General features: G+C 42.0%; 1 protein-coding gene across 2 annotated transcripts in view; it reads left to right on the plus strand.

The window, feature by feature from the left end:
* Nucleotides 1-15,392, plus strand: part of IQCK (IQ motif containing K) — a 120,946-nt gene that overhangs the window by 46,411 nt on the left and 59,143 nt on the right. For both annotated transcript variants that reach the window (XM_028091662.2, XM_028091664.2), the window contains exon 7: nt 8,953-9,037. In XM_028091662.2, the coding sequence (XP_027947463.1) occupies nt 8,953-9,037 (85 nt within the window). The remainder of the gene's footprint in view (nt 1-8,952; nt 9,038-15,392) is intronic.

The following is a 15,392-nucleotide window of genomic DNA, read 5'->3' on the forward strand; positions in this document are numbered from 1 at the left end:
GCCACCCAGGTGCTCCAGGAAAAATTCATTTTATTTAATTTTGTCTTATAGACAGGTAACTTAAGAGGCCAGGAGTCTCATAAGGATAATAAATCATCTTTGCTCTTTATATTAGCATATAGGAAGGAAGAAGAGATGTTTCCTGAATTCAGGACATGCTGGGATGCATAAGTCCTCTAAGCGCCTCTTTCTCACTGGAAGTTTGGCGTGAGGGTGGCCCTTTCTCTGCGGCACTCAGTCCTGCTTCCTTCCTGTTGTCTCTAGGTGACTATTTGGGAATAAGCTCAGGGAGCCTGTGGGAAGCAGCATGGCAGACACGTCTGGGTTCCCAAGTGAGCTCTGCCATTTATTAGTTGGTGTATTAGTTTCCCATAGCTGCTTAATAAATCACCACAAAACTGGTGGCTTAAAACAACACAAACTTATTCTCTTATAGTTCTGGAGGCTAGAAGTCCAAAACCAATTCATTCTGGAGCCTCTAGAGGAAAACTTGTTTTCTTGCCTTCTCTAATTTCTGGAGGCTCCCTGTATTCCGGAGGGCGCATGACCACTTTGCATCACCCTGACCTCTGGTATCCATTGTCACATCTTCTGTAGATGTGGCATCGCCCTCTGCATCCCTCTCACAAGGCTACTTGTGACTACATCATTGGCCCACCTGGATAACCCAGGATAATCCAAAATTCTTAACTTAGTCACTTCTTAAAACGTGTCTTTTGCCATCTAAAGGGACATATATATTCAAGAGTCTGGGGATTGGATGAGGACATCTTGGGAAACTCTTAGGCAGCCTGCCACAGTCAGGCAACCTGGAATAATCCCTTCACAAGCCATGTTCCTCTCTTCTGTTACTTGGGGATGGCATTGCAGGGTGGCCATGAGGTTTAAGATGGTATCAGAGTGCTTTGTCACAAGCAAGAGAAATTTATTTATTTATTTTTATTTTTTTTTACAAGCAAGAGAAATTTAAAGGCTACTTAAAGAAAAGGGTATATACTGGAAGAAAAAAGGTAACTCACAAACATGAAGGAAATGGTAAGGACTTGGCCTTAGAAAGCAGGTACAGGGATCCAGGAAGCACAGACCCATGTTTTCATGAAAACACTGCCAGGAAGAATCCTCTAGTCTCTACCAGTCCACTCAAGATTCGCATTGTAGGGAAACAGCATCTGCTTGGCTAAGCTTGGGTGTCAGGCGCACTCCTTGGTCATGGGAGGGCAAGGTGCTGTGACCCACGTTCCCCCCCCAATACAGGGAGGCAGAGCTATCAAAGCAAAATCTGAGGGCTGATACCACAAGAAAGGGGAGAGTATGATGAGCAGATAAAAATTAAAGATATCCATTGCAGAGGGCTCATAGTACGTGTCCAAAGAATGACCGCTTTCATTTTATCCTTAATCTCAGGAGAATAGTAGTCACTACTTCAGCAAGATGAAATGTGAATAGCAGAATAACCAAGCAAGAGCAAAACCAAGTATCTGCTCTGCCACTGATAAATCCTGACATTAAAGAAAGTTGTTTTCTTTTTTTTTTTTAAGATTTATATATTTATTTGAGAGAGAGCACGAGCAGGGGGAGGGGGAGAGGGGATGCAGACTCCCACCTGAGCAGGGAGACTGATGCAAGGCTTGATCTCACCAGGAGATCATGACCTGAGCAGAAACCAAAATCAGATGCTTAACCAACTGAGCCATCCAGGCGCCCCTGTTTTCTTATCTGAAATAATATTCATTCTTCCAGAAATATTTGTTGAATGCTTATTTTTTTTCCAGGCACTTTTCCAGGTACTGTGGATAGAGTGGCGAACAAGAGAGAGAAAGTCTTGGCCCCCATAAACTTTACATTTTAGCGGGAAGCCAGTCAATGAGTAAGCTAACAAACAAACATACTATATATAATGTATAGAAGACCCAGGAGCTCTGAGGAAAACTAAAGCAGTGTAAGTGGATAGAGCATCCCAGGGCTGCGGTGAGGCCTGCTGCTGTTTAGAGAAGCCAGGGAAGGTTCACTTCTCGAAGGAGGTAACATTTGCACAGGGGCCTGTAAGCCAACCTTACAAAGATCAGAAGGAAGAGTGTTCCAGGTGAAGAGACGAGCCACTCTGAAGGCCCTGAGATGGGAACAGACTTGGCTAGTGAGACCAGAGGGGATGAAGGAGGCCGAGAGAGTGGTAGGAAATAAAGCCAGACAGGCAAGGCTAGGCTGTGCCCAACTTGGGTAGGTGAGCTTTTGGGGACCATGGTAAAGAGTATGCTTTTACTTTATTCCTCTGAGCGTGACAGAAAACTATTGGAGGGTTTTGAGCAGAAGATGAAGGGAATCTGATTTATCTTTTAAGATCACTCTGGGGGCATCTGGGTGGCTCAGTTGGTTGAGAGTCCGACTCTTGATTTTGGTTCAGGTCATGATCTCAGGGTCCTGGGATAGAGCCCCATGTCAAGCTCCGAGCTCAGCAGGCAGCCTCCTTGAGATTCTCTCTCCCTTGCCTTCTGCCCCCCCACCCCCCGCTCACACATACATTCTCTCTCTTTCTCTTTCTTTCAAATAAATCAGTCTTTTTATTAAAAAAGATCACTCTGGCGGCTGGCAGGGGAGTTGACTGAATTCAACTCTAACAGTACAAGTGGCCAGTGGGGGAGCCTAGTGCAGGCAGGCAGATGATGGCAGCTTGGAGTGTGGGAGGCAAGAAGAGGTTGGATTTGGGATATTTTGATGTTGGAACCAAGAAGACTTGTTGATGGATTGGATGTGGGGTGAGAGAGAAGTCAAGCATGACTTGGAGATTTCAGGCCTGAGCAACTGGCTGAATGGGGAGCCAGTTACTGAAATGGACTGGCAGAAATTAGAGCTCTGGAAAATTTAAGGGCTTTATGGAAAAATGACAACTTTGGGGGAATAAAAATACGAAGCTTTCGGGACCCCTGGGTGGCTCAGTTGATTAAGTGTCCAGCTCTTGGTTTCAGCTCAGGTCATGACCTCCTGGGTCGTGGGTTGGAGCCCTGCGTCAGGCTCTGCACTCTGCAAGGAGTGTGCTTGAAGATTCTCTCCCTCTGCCCTTCCCCATCACGGCCCCCACTCCCACCGCCACGTCTGTGCTCAGGCACGCTCTCTCTCTCTCTCTCAAATAAAGAAATCTTTTTTAAAAAATATGAAACTTCCTTCTTATTTTTCCCCCAGCAACTGCCCTACCATCTCACAGTGGATCTCCCTTCCATCTGGGAGGCAGCCCTTTAAATAACTTTTTGGACAAATTCCATAAGTTCCTATCACTCTGTTTTTAGACCGTCTCATTTCACTGGATTCATCCCATTTAGTTTTAAAATCTTTAGTCCTCAATCTCATCCTAGATGTAAACCTCGTCTCCCCCCGCCCCTTTCCACAGCTCCAGCCACAACTGTCAATGATTTAGGGGTCCCTGAACGTTGAAGGTGGACAAATTGCCTCTCTATTTTCATTAGCCTCTAACTGAGATTTAGCCTCACTTTTAATTATGAATGTAGGCAACAAACCTCAGGAGAGTCCATAGTACCAGTGTCTTCATCACTAATAGCAATCACATTTTTTCACCCCCCCCAATCTAGTTGTTGCAGTGATCCTGAAATATCATTTACTCTTGTTACTTCTTCCAAATAACAGTAGTTCATTGACCTGCCATTAGCTCTTCTTACTTACTGCATACTCTAGAGGCTCATATATTATTATGTCATCAATTGGGTTTTTAAAAATATTTTGAAAACTGTATTGCAATACAATTGGTTTGCTTTGAAACATTTACTTGCATATTTTATTATATATTATCTAGAGAAGAAATCCAAACTGCTAGTGTAAAAAGGGACCCATGACACAAAACAAGTTAAGACCCCTGCAAGTGATTTGGAAGCCGTGAGGAGGAAGGTGGTTTGCCCTTCCCATACACCCACCCTTGCCCAGGCTCACGTTCTGGAGCAGGAAGAGGGAGAATGGGAAGGAGGCAGATCTCCTTCAAGTTTTCCTTGAGTCACATTAGAGAAAACATGTAATCCATTAAAAAGAGACTAAATGACGCAGCACTCTGGGCATGTTTATCAAAGCTCATCGAGATCACAACCCTGGTTTTCAGGATGGTTATACCTGCAGGGTGGGCTCCTGGCCTTCTCGCATCATTAGGTGAGCTCTGTTGACTGGACCCATATGCCACTTCCAATGATGGGCCTGGTAAAATGGGAGTGGATTCTATGTTTAACTTAGGACGGTGATTCAGCTCAATGCTGGGGTAATAACGGCTTGTCTGTCTCCCAGGGTGGAGTTAGCGAGGGGGCGAAAGCCAGATCACATCCTAGTAACCATGGTTTCTAAACACACTTTAAGGCTGCTGGAGAGTAATGTAACTGGCTCTCCCCTACTGGTTTTCAGAGCTGTTCCTCACATCATAGAAAAGAGTCCTATGAGAGTCTGTCCTAATGGCTGGTCACCGTATATCTGGATGCTCCATTCCAGATAACCTCTGTTGTACTTCTTCCAAATATTTGAAGTTTATTACTCAAGACTGATGCCTCTAACAGAATGTTTGGGAAACCAGTTAAGGCCGAGGGCAGGGACTGGATAATCTCTTTTGCTGTTTACGATGGGTAGATGTTATCAAATACTAGGCCCTTGAAGGGCTGTATAAATGATGGTTGATTTAGGGCCTGTGTCATTTTGTAAATGGCTTTGCATCAGGATTGTGCTCTCATGTTCCAAGAAAACAAATTAATCTCTTACCTAATGAAAAGCGGATAGAATTTGGATTCCAAGATTCAGTTTTCAATATAAAGCAAGGTTTTCTCCTTTCTGCTTTATTCTGTTTAATTATTCTGTTATTCTGCCACTTTGGGATGGTCCCTCTTGTTTTAGAACTGGATGCAGAAGTTAATAAAGACTTCTCAGATTCCCTTGTGTATTTTGAAAGCATACTGTGTATCTTCTTTAGGTCCTGCAAATCTTTTACTTAGCACCCAAAAAGGAGGAAGCAATTGTGTGTGTTTATGCATACACACAAATTAGAAAAATAAATCCTCAGAATTATAGCATCAGTTCTTATGATTCAAATATATTTGATTCACATTTAAGAAAAAAAGAAAAGGGGGGCACCTGAGTGGTGCAGTCGGTTGAGCATCAGACTCTTGACTTCTGCTCCGGTCATGAGCTCAGGGTTATGAGATCAAGCCCCACGTCAGAGCCCACCTGACATTCTCTCTCTCCCTCTCCCTCTGCCACTCCCACTCATGTTCTCTCTCTAAAAATAAATAAGTCTTAAAAAAGGAAAAGGACACGATTAATGAGCATTACCAGTAAGACAGGTGTTGGAAACATACTCAGTGGTTCAATTTTGCCCATTGAAACACGCAAACCTGTCCGCTCTGGGGAATCCCTTAAAGAGGGATCTTCCGCTGCTGCCTTCTCCTTTGATTGTCATGGCCCCTTGTCCCGCTCCCGAGTTCCGCAATGATGAGCGGTTGCCTCTACTCCATCTCTATTTTTATTTGACCTGAAGCCAGTTGCACTGATTCCAAAAGAGAGAAAAGGGCCTGACGTGGCTTCTATCCCTTCAAGCTGGCCTGCTGAAATGATTGATAATTTCCAGGGACTACTCTCAGAAGATTAAGTCCTTTTCATTTGGCCTGATTTACACTGGCTCTCTCATACTTATTCTTGGTTTGGGAACGAGACAGCACCCCATTATTTAGCCATGAAAGCAGGGATGTCACTAAAGGTGGCCTCATATTACTGCTTAAAGGCCTATTAGAAATCTCATTTTGCTTTTTGGAGATTCATTGTGATGCAAAGCCATTCGGGGTTTCATTACTGGTGAAAGCCCTTTGTCAGGCTGGCCCAGCCTGTTGTCCCAAGATTTGCAGTTCTTTCCTACTGCTATTCCGAAACAGGAATACTGTTACTTTGAGGATTTCATGACATCAGTAGAAAAAAATATACTTAAGGCAGAAAAAATGCCACTGAACAGAAAGGCGCCATCAAATCTCCCCTCAGATACAAGTGACAAACTCCACTTTGTTCTGCTGTCCTGACATCAGATTTCCCTGTGGAACGTCAGACAAATGAATACCTGCCAAGTTATTACTGTAAGAGTTAATGAAGAGGGCATTTTCTATGATTATATCTCCCCCCCCCCGCCAGTTTTTTCATCTAGGCAAATAACTGTGTTTTCTTCTATTAAACACGCACAGCTGCGAGACCCTGAATTCCACATCAGTGACCTTGTAAGCTGCCTTCTCTTCTCCTTAGGCCACTCCCTGTGCTTCCTGGGTCAAAAGATTCTCAGCAGGATATGGTCACTGACCATATCACCTCACATGAATGAATCACCTCACACCTCTGTGCCTCAGTTTCTTCAATCTAAAAGAAGGATAACAATCGCTCATTACTCATATTGTGAGGATTTAATGAAATAATGTATGGAAAGTGCTTAGGACGCTGTGCCAGGCAGAGAGGCTCATTCCACAAACATTTATCAAGTACCCACTAGAAATGGTATCCCTACCCCTAAGGTTCTCCCTGGCTTTGATGTCTTTGGTTCTGGAATAATTCCTAAGCGTTGGGACTACCAAGAGGAGCAAACACAGGCCTGGTCTCTGCCCTCGTGGATCTTTCAGTCCAGTTGAGGATTGGGGCATTCATTAGATAACCACACAGAATTACATCTCCGAATTGGGCCAAGGACTAGGAAGGAAAATTACACAGAGCTCCACTAGGTCCTAACCTAATCAAAGAACACCTTTCCATAATCAGAAGAAAGAGTGAGAGTGAACCAGGAGGAAGAAGTGTCAGCCCCCTCACCTGCTACCTTAAGGTTTTGAACCCCTACCATAGGGCAGACGGGGCTCACACCCTGAGCATGGCTTAGCGGGAAGAGCATAGGCTGGGTTTCAGTGCCCTCAGGCCCACCCGCTGGGTGTCTTTAAAGCAGCAACCTGCACAGCTATACACAATGCCCCTGGCTAGGGGTAGGAGGATATTAGAGGCACAGGAAAGCCCCTCTGCAAAGACCTTGAGGTGGGAGGGCACTTTTGAGGAGATGAAAAAGGACAGCATGGCTGGAATACAAGGAGCAATGCTTATAGGAAGGGAGTCCAGAAAGCTCTTAGTAAATATCAGCTAGCATTAATGCATGATAACGTTAGTCTCGTAAAACCATTGCCAGCACACCAAGGTCTCCTTAGAAACACCAAGGTCTCTCTAGAAGCCATTGATTTTTACCTAGTGAAAGAGAATTACTTCAGGGATGTGGTTTGTTGGTGTCACACAACTAAGATTCCAAGATTAAGGACAACGGATGAGTACAGACATTTAATGTAGAAAGCAGGCCTCCAGCAAAATATGAATGATCTGTTGCAGCCCAGAGAGCCAGATATTAGGCAAGAAGAAGTGAAAACGTAAAGAGAACCAAACAAAAATTTTAAAAAGCCACCACATCATGCAAATAAAAATAGAAACAGAACATTAGGGACAGTTCTCTAACAATGCTGTCATTTTGAGTGTGTAATTATTTCTCCAAAGAAATAGAAGAATCTTCTTTACTTGGTCTCTTCGAAAGGACCTGCCCGGTCCAGGACCCAGAACCTGGCAACAACACCGCACTCCCTTGAAATGATCTCAGTAACCTCAGGATTCTTCTGGGCTTTGATTTCTTTGATTCTGGAATAATTCAAAAGCACATTCATTCATTCAAACAAACATACTATATCAAGGGTGGGTTGTTGTTTTTAAATCAGAGTTTAGAGAGAAATAAAACCACACATCCTGGAGAATCATGCAATGTTGCCACTTAGCTTTGCAGTCTGTGCCAGGCTCCACATCTGCGAGTATTTGCCCAGTGAAAGTCTGGTGTCAGCCGAGCACTGAGAGGGAAGCCTAGGCTTTAGGATCCTATGAGTCTGGGCTCAGATCCCAACTAGGCCATCTACAAGCTGTGTGACCTTGGGTAGGTTAGTCAACCTCTCTGTATGATGGGAGTTACTATAAACTCAAATGATGGCTGTTGTTAGGGAGAACTCTGAGGCCAGGGAACTTAGGAACCCCTCACTTGCAAAGTCACTTCTGGGGATCCTGTCCTGGGAGCAGCCTCCATGTGACCCACATCCTTTCTGAGGTTTATTTCTTTGTACTATATCTAAAAAGGCTTAACTGGGGTTTTCAGAGGTAACTGTGCTTTAGAGAAACATAAGGAACCAGAATCAAATCATACTTATAAAAACTTGTCAGGAATTAGTATCTCTATGCAACTTTTGGCAGGGGGCGGGGGCGGGGAGAAAAGAACATTTCACCATGATTTTTAAATGTAATATCTATGATCAAACATCCCATCACAATCTGAAAAATCCCACAAGAGCAAGGAACGTCAAATGACCCAGCACTTGAGATATTGTATTGCCTACTAAGATGTAGTAGCAGAACTTAACTTAAAAATATGCCTGAATTCAAGCCACATTAAACTGGAATGCACACACAATTTATCAGAGATAAATTCCAATATTTTTGCCTTCAGGAAAGAGATGAGCTGCTTAATTTCCCTTCAGTAGAAAGGTAGAAAAAGAATCCTTTATTATGTCTCAGTCGTAATGCAGTATTTAAAAGTCGCCCTGCTTTGTCTCCTGTTTTATGTCTATAGAGCCTTATGGATGTCCCACCTTTTAGGACTCACATGCAGCTTTAATAGCCTGAGCCTTTCAAAGCAGAACAGGCTAACAGTGATTTAAGAGCACACTGGTTAAAAACAAAACAAAACGAATCCATCTTGGATTTTAAAATAAAACATGCTAAGTCAAGCCTAAACTTTTCTATCAAAAATGGCATTCCTGCTTTCTAAGAATGGAAATGGATGAGGCACTTAATCAGAGAGGCCATTATGTTGTCAAAGGGCTGCCGAGGCTGAAGGATGGATTCTCATGGGCATATGACCATTTTATTGCTTTTCAGTCCCCGGCCGCCGATCCCACTCTCCCTCCTGCTGACAGAAGAAGAGGCAGCTCTGTGCATTCAATCCTTCTGGAGAGCCTATCTGGTAAGAGTCATGTGCAATTATGGCATTTGGTCTGATGGGGAATTTTTGTGATGTGGAGGGCCCATGGGAAAACTGTTAGATGAATTTGAAACAGAGCTATAGTAATAGCTAACATCCAAACCTCAGAAATAGGATTCTCTGCAAAATACATCTCAAAGAGTGATTTAGAATTTTTACCAAAACTTACATTGCAATTGTCATTAAAAGTACCCTCCAGCCTTTTAATGTTGGGTCGACTGGCCTGTATTACCCCAAAAATAATATTATATACATACAAAGAGCAATACCGTGTTCATTTTAGGAAAAAAAAAAAAAAAGAAAGAAAATTACTCAGGTAGAGCAAATAAAACTTTTTGAGCCACCGAAACGGTTATCCCAAAATAATCATTGCTGGCATTTTGGTGTGAAATTTTTCAAACCTTAAAAGTCTTAATGGATAGGGTGGGGGATGGGTGAAACAGTTGAAGGGGATTGAGAGTACCCTTATCTTGGTGAGCACTGAGTCATATATGGAACCATCAAATGGCTATATTGTACACCTAAAGCTTATATAGCACTGTATGTTAACACTGGAATTAAAATGAAAAAAATAAAGCATAAAAAATCTGAAAAGATAGAATAACATATAAACACGTATCATATGCTAGAAGTAACCTTTTCTTTTGAAACCTGTCTTTCCTAGCCATTGGTTAGTCCCAGTTTATCATTATTATAATAAATGCTGTAATAGATATCTTTTTTTTAAAGATTTTATTTATTTATTTGAGAGAGAGAGAATGAGAGATAGAGAGCACGAGAGGGAGGAGGGTCAGAGGGAGAAGCAGACTCCGCGCTGAGCAGGGAGCCCGATGTGGGACTCGATCCTGGGACTCCAGGATCATGACCTGAGCCGAAGGCAGTCGCTTAACCAACTGAACCACCCAGGCGCCCTGTAATAGATATCTTTGTGCAGGCATCTTCGCACATTTGTCTGGTTGTTTATGTAGGATGAATTCTGGAAGTGGAATTTCTAGGTCAAAAGGTGAGTTCCTTTCTAAAGTTCCTGATCTATATTGTCATGTGGCCCTTCAGGAAGGATGTACTCTGAAAAATTCTTACCAAATACATATGAGAGTGGCATGTGTATCTCGTGATAAAAAGTGTACATCCTGGGGCGCCTGGGTGGCTCAGTCGTTAAGCGTCTGCCTTCAGCTCAGGTCATGATCCCAGGGTCCTGGGTTCGAGCCCCGCATCGGGCTCCCTGCTCCGCGGGAAGCCTGCGTCTCCCTCTCCCTCTCCCCCTACTTGTGTTCCCTCTCTTGCTGTGTCTCTCTCTGTCAAATAAATAAAAAATTAAAAAAAAAAGCGTACATCCTCTTCAACTTGTTGGCAGAGTATCAATGTTAAGAAGCTTCCAGGTAAACATGAAGCACCCATTCTAGGTAGAAGCATGTCTCCACCCAAGTCAATGGAATGAGTTTAGATTTGATTTCAGAGGTAGTAAATCGCCACAAGGAAAAGTCTCAGTGGATTTACATGGAGGCCAAAGATGCACATTGATGCACTCCTCAGAATTACTACAGGAGAAGTAGACTGAAAGGAACACACCAGCAAGCAATTCTCCATGAAGAAGTTAGATTTACTCTAATGAGATATAATTAATAAATCAACAAGCAAAATATTTGTTAAATGACCATTAAATGGGACTGTCCTTGATTACAAGGAGCTTCCTATTGTCTCAGGCAATATCGTCCAGTCATTCCACTCCTTTTGTACATGGCACATTCCTGAACACATGGGTCGAAGTCAGGTGTGGAAGTTTATAAATAATAGACTTGCACATTATAAGGAGCAGTTTGTTCCCAAAGAGTTAAAACCCAGTTATAAAACCCTCTATTATACCCCACGATTTAGATAAAACTAGTGACCACATAGGTTTTCAGCATTTCATACATATTTTATACCTGTGGTCTTTTTCCTTCATAACTGAACATCAGCAGGGTAGCTTAAGTTCAGGGACGCCCAACCGAGGTCAAAGATTCCTGGCTTCCAGTGCTTTCTGAGCTCCGCCTTTGTCGTCAGTGTATTTCATTTGTAAGACTTACACTTGTTACACTAGAATTAGCCGTTTTACTTTCCCACTTTCTGATCCTTTTAATGAAACTGTAAGAGCAAAATGCAATAAATAGTGATTTTCAGATTTCCTTTCTTTAAAACAGTAAAGCGCTTTCTTCAAACCAAATCATACTCAGAAGCCTAGAATATAACCAGCATGTTAACAGGAAAAGGGGAGGTTCTGTCCCTGATTCTCCCATGCAGTAAGACTTTCACGCACAGGAGCCTGTGTTACGGGCAGAGCATGAACAACAGAGAGATCTTTCTCTACTTATCATGGGGCTACATCCTGATAAACCCATTGTAAGCTGAAAATATTATAAGTTGAAAATTCATTTAATACACCTAACCCACTGGACCTCATAGCTTAGCTTAGCCTATAAATGTGCTCAAAACATTTATGTTAGCTGACATTTTGGCAAAATCATCCCCTATAAAATAGTCTATTTTATAATAAAGTGTTGAATAGCTCCTGGAACTTATTGAATACTGCACTGAAAGTGAAAAATAGAATAATTGCATGGGTACAGAATGGTCATCAGTGTATTGGTTATTGACCCTGGTGATCAGCTGGCTGAATGGGACCTGTGGCTTGCTGCACTGCCTAGGATTATGAGAGTATCGTATGGCATATCACTCACCCAGGAAATGATCAAAATTCAAAATTTAAAGTACAGTTTCTACTTAAGGCATATGGCTTTCAAACCATCATATAAAGTGTTATCATTATAAGCTGGGGACTGTCTGTAGTCTATAAGACAGCTGAATTCAGCTCATCATACCAACAAACACTGCCATATAAAAAGATGTCACAGTGGCTCAAAATTTAACTGGTTATAATACCATCATCACACAATAGCTAGAAATGTTCCTTATGGTACAAAAGATGTGTAGGAGCAAGTGTATGCTGTGTGAGAGTTCGGGTTGTTCAAATCCAAACATCTCCTGTGATATGTATATATAATATATAATAATTATATTATATAATATGTAATATCACAAACATCTCCTGTGATATATATATATATTACTGAAGAGTGCCAAGTAGAGGGTAAGATCCTAAGTTGTTGCTGGAAGGAAAGATGTCTGATATGTGGGATGACCTCAGAAGCTTCCACAAAAAAGGAGGGACTTGATCTCATCCTTAAAAGAAAGATGGGACACTGGAATATCTACTGGGAACAAGATGGTGTCTCAAGGAGAAATAGCATACACACACACACACACACACACACACACACGTATATATATTATACCACTTTTTATTAAAATGTGTACTGTATAGGGGCGCCTGGGTGGCTCAGTCCGTTAAGTGGCCAACTCATGATTTCAGCTCGGGTCATGATCTCAGAGTCCTGGGATTGAGCCCTGCATGGGGGGCTCTGTGCTCAGTGGGGAGTTTGCTTCAGGATTCGCTCTCCCTCTGCCCCTCCTCAAACTTGTGCACATGCATGCGTGCTCTCTCTCTCAAATAAATAAATAAATATTTTTTAAAAAAACATATATTTTGGACAGCTACACACACACACACACATAAGATAGGAAAATACCTGAAAGGAAATGGAGCAATCTAACAATAGTGGGTAACTTGGGGTGGCTGGGAAAGAATTAAGGAGACCGTAGCCTTCTATACACTGAACAAAGTCTTTACAAAGAGAATACAATGTGATTTTCATTATTTCAAATTAATTTAAACCATGTTATGGATGCAGAAAGAACATTTGACAAAATCCAACAGGCTTTTATGATAAAAAAAACACTCAACAAACTATGACTAGAAAGGAACTTCAACTTGATAAAGGGTAGTTACAAAATTCCGCAGCTAACATCATATTTAGGGTGAAAAACTGGGTGTTTTCCCCCTGAGATTGGGAATGAAACAAAGATATCCTCTCTACTTCAGTTCAGCACAGCACTGGAGGTTTTAACCACGGAAGTTAGGCAAGAAAAGGAATAAAGGGGCTCCTGGGTGGCTCAGTCGGTTGACCGTCCGCCTTCGTCTGGCGTCATGATCCCGGGGTCCTGGGATCGAGCCCCGCATCGGGCTCCCTGCTCTGCAGGAAGCCTGCTTCTCCCACTCCCACTCCCCCTGCTTGTGTTCCCTCTCTTGCTGTGTCTCTCTCTGTCAAATAAATAAATAAAATCTTAAAAAAAAAATAAAAGAAAAGGAATAAAAGGCATTCTAATCAGAAAGGAGGAAGTAAAACTATCTCTATTCTCTACATAAACATGACCTTCTATGCAGAAATTCCTACGTAACTCACTAGAAATATTTAAAAATTAGAACTAAGAAACAAGTCCAGCAAGGTTGCAGGATACCAAACCAATACACAAAAAATCAATCGTATTTATATGTGCTTAGCAATGAGCAATCTGAAAATGAAATTAATAAAACAATCCCATTTGTAATAGCATCAAAAAGAACAAAATACTTGGGAATAAATTTCACAAAAGAAGTGCAAGACTTGTATGCTGAGAACTACAAAACATCCCTGAAAAAAATTTAGAAAGACCCAAACAAATGGAAAGACAGCCTGTGTCCATTGATTGGAAGACCTAATATTGTGAAGATGACAGTACAAATTGATCTGCAGATACAGTGCCATCTCTATCAAAATCCCAACTGACTTTTTTTTAACAGAAACTGACAAGCAGATCCTAAAATTCATATGAAAATGTAAGAGACCCCAAATATCCAAAACAGTCTTGAAAAAAGAACAAAATAGAGGACTCACACTTCTCTATTGCAAAACTTACTATAGAGCTATAGTAATCAAGTGCTAGTGGCATAGGGCACCTGGGTGGCTCAGTTGGTTAAGCGACTGCCTTCGGCTCAGGTCATGATCCTGGAGTCCTGGGATCGAGTCCCATATCGGGCTCCCTGCTCAGCAGGGAGTCTGCTTCTCCCTCTGACCCTCTTCCCTCTCATGCTCTCTATCTCTCATTCTCTCTCTCTCAAATAAATAAATAAAATCTTTTAAAAAAAAGTGCTAGTGGCATAGATTAATGGAATAGAATTGAGAGTACAGAAATAAACCCTTACATTTATGGTCAATTGATTTTTAACAAGAGTGCCAAGACCATTCGATGGGGAAAGAATAGTCTTTTCAACACATGGTGCTAGAACTCCTGAATATCCACATGCAAAAGAATAAAGTTAGATCCCCTACCTCATACAATATACAAAAATTAATCCAAGACCTAAATGAAAATGCTAAAACTATAAAAGTCTGAAAAAAAGACATAGGTGTAAATTTCATGACTTTGGATTAAACAACAGTTTACATAACAAAAAACACAAGTAACAAACGAAGAAAAAGACATCGGACTTCGTCAAAATTAAAAACTTTTGGCTCTTCGGGTGCCTGGGTGGCTCAGTCAGTTAAGTGTCTGATTCTTGATTTTGGCTCAAGTCATGATCTCAGGGCTATGAGATCGAGCCCCACATTGGGTGATGTGCTCAGCGGGGAGTCTGCTTGAGAATCTCTCTCTCTCCTCCCTTTGCCCCTTCCCCTCACCCCCCACTCTCTCTCTAAAATAAAAACAAATAAATCTTAAAAAAAAAAAAAACCTTTTGGGGCACCTGGGTGGCTCAGTCCAGTTAAGTGTCTGCCTTTGGCTCGGGTCATGATCTCAGGGTCCTGGGATCGAGCCCTATGTCTGGTTCCCTGCTCAGCAGGGAGTCTGCTTCTCCCTCTTCTTCTGCCCCTGCCCCACTCCCCCGTTTGTGCTTGCACACTCTCTCTCTCAAATAAATAAATAAAATCTTTAAAAAACCCCAGACTTTTGGCTCTTAAGAACACCATCAAGTGAACAAAAAGACAAAACACAGAATGGAAGAAAATATTTGCAAATCATGTATCAGATAAGGGTCTAATATCCCAAATATATAAAGAATTCTCACAGCCTGACAAATAACTCAATTACAAAACTGGAAGGGATTCGAATTGACACTTCTTCAAAGAATATATGCAAATGTGCCAAGTGGCACATGAAAAGATGTAGGAAATGCAAAGCAAAACCACAGTGAGATGCCACTTCACATCCACCAGCATGGCTAGGATCCAAAAGGCAATAACAGTGTTGGCGAGAATGTAGAGATCTTGGAAGGGCTCGCACACTGCTGGCGAGAATGGGAAATGGTACAGCCACTTTGGAAAGCAGTTTGGCAGTTTGTCAAAAATCTAAACATTGAGTCACTGCTCCATGACTCAGCAATCCTACTCCTAGGTATATGTTTAAGATAATTGAAAGCATCTGT

The sequence above is a fragment of the Eumetopias jubatus genome, unplaced genomic scaffold (genome assembly GCF_037043125.1).
Source record: "Eumetopias jubatus isolate StellerSeaLion01/CBP00866 unplaced genomic scaffold, mEumJub1_p1.0 scaffold_12, whole genome shotgun sequence".
NCBI lineage: Eukaryota > Metazoa > Chordata > Mammalia > Carnivora > Otariidae > Eumetopias > Eumetopias jubatus.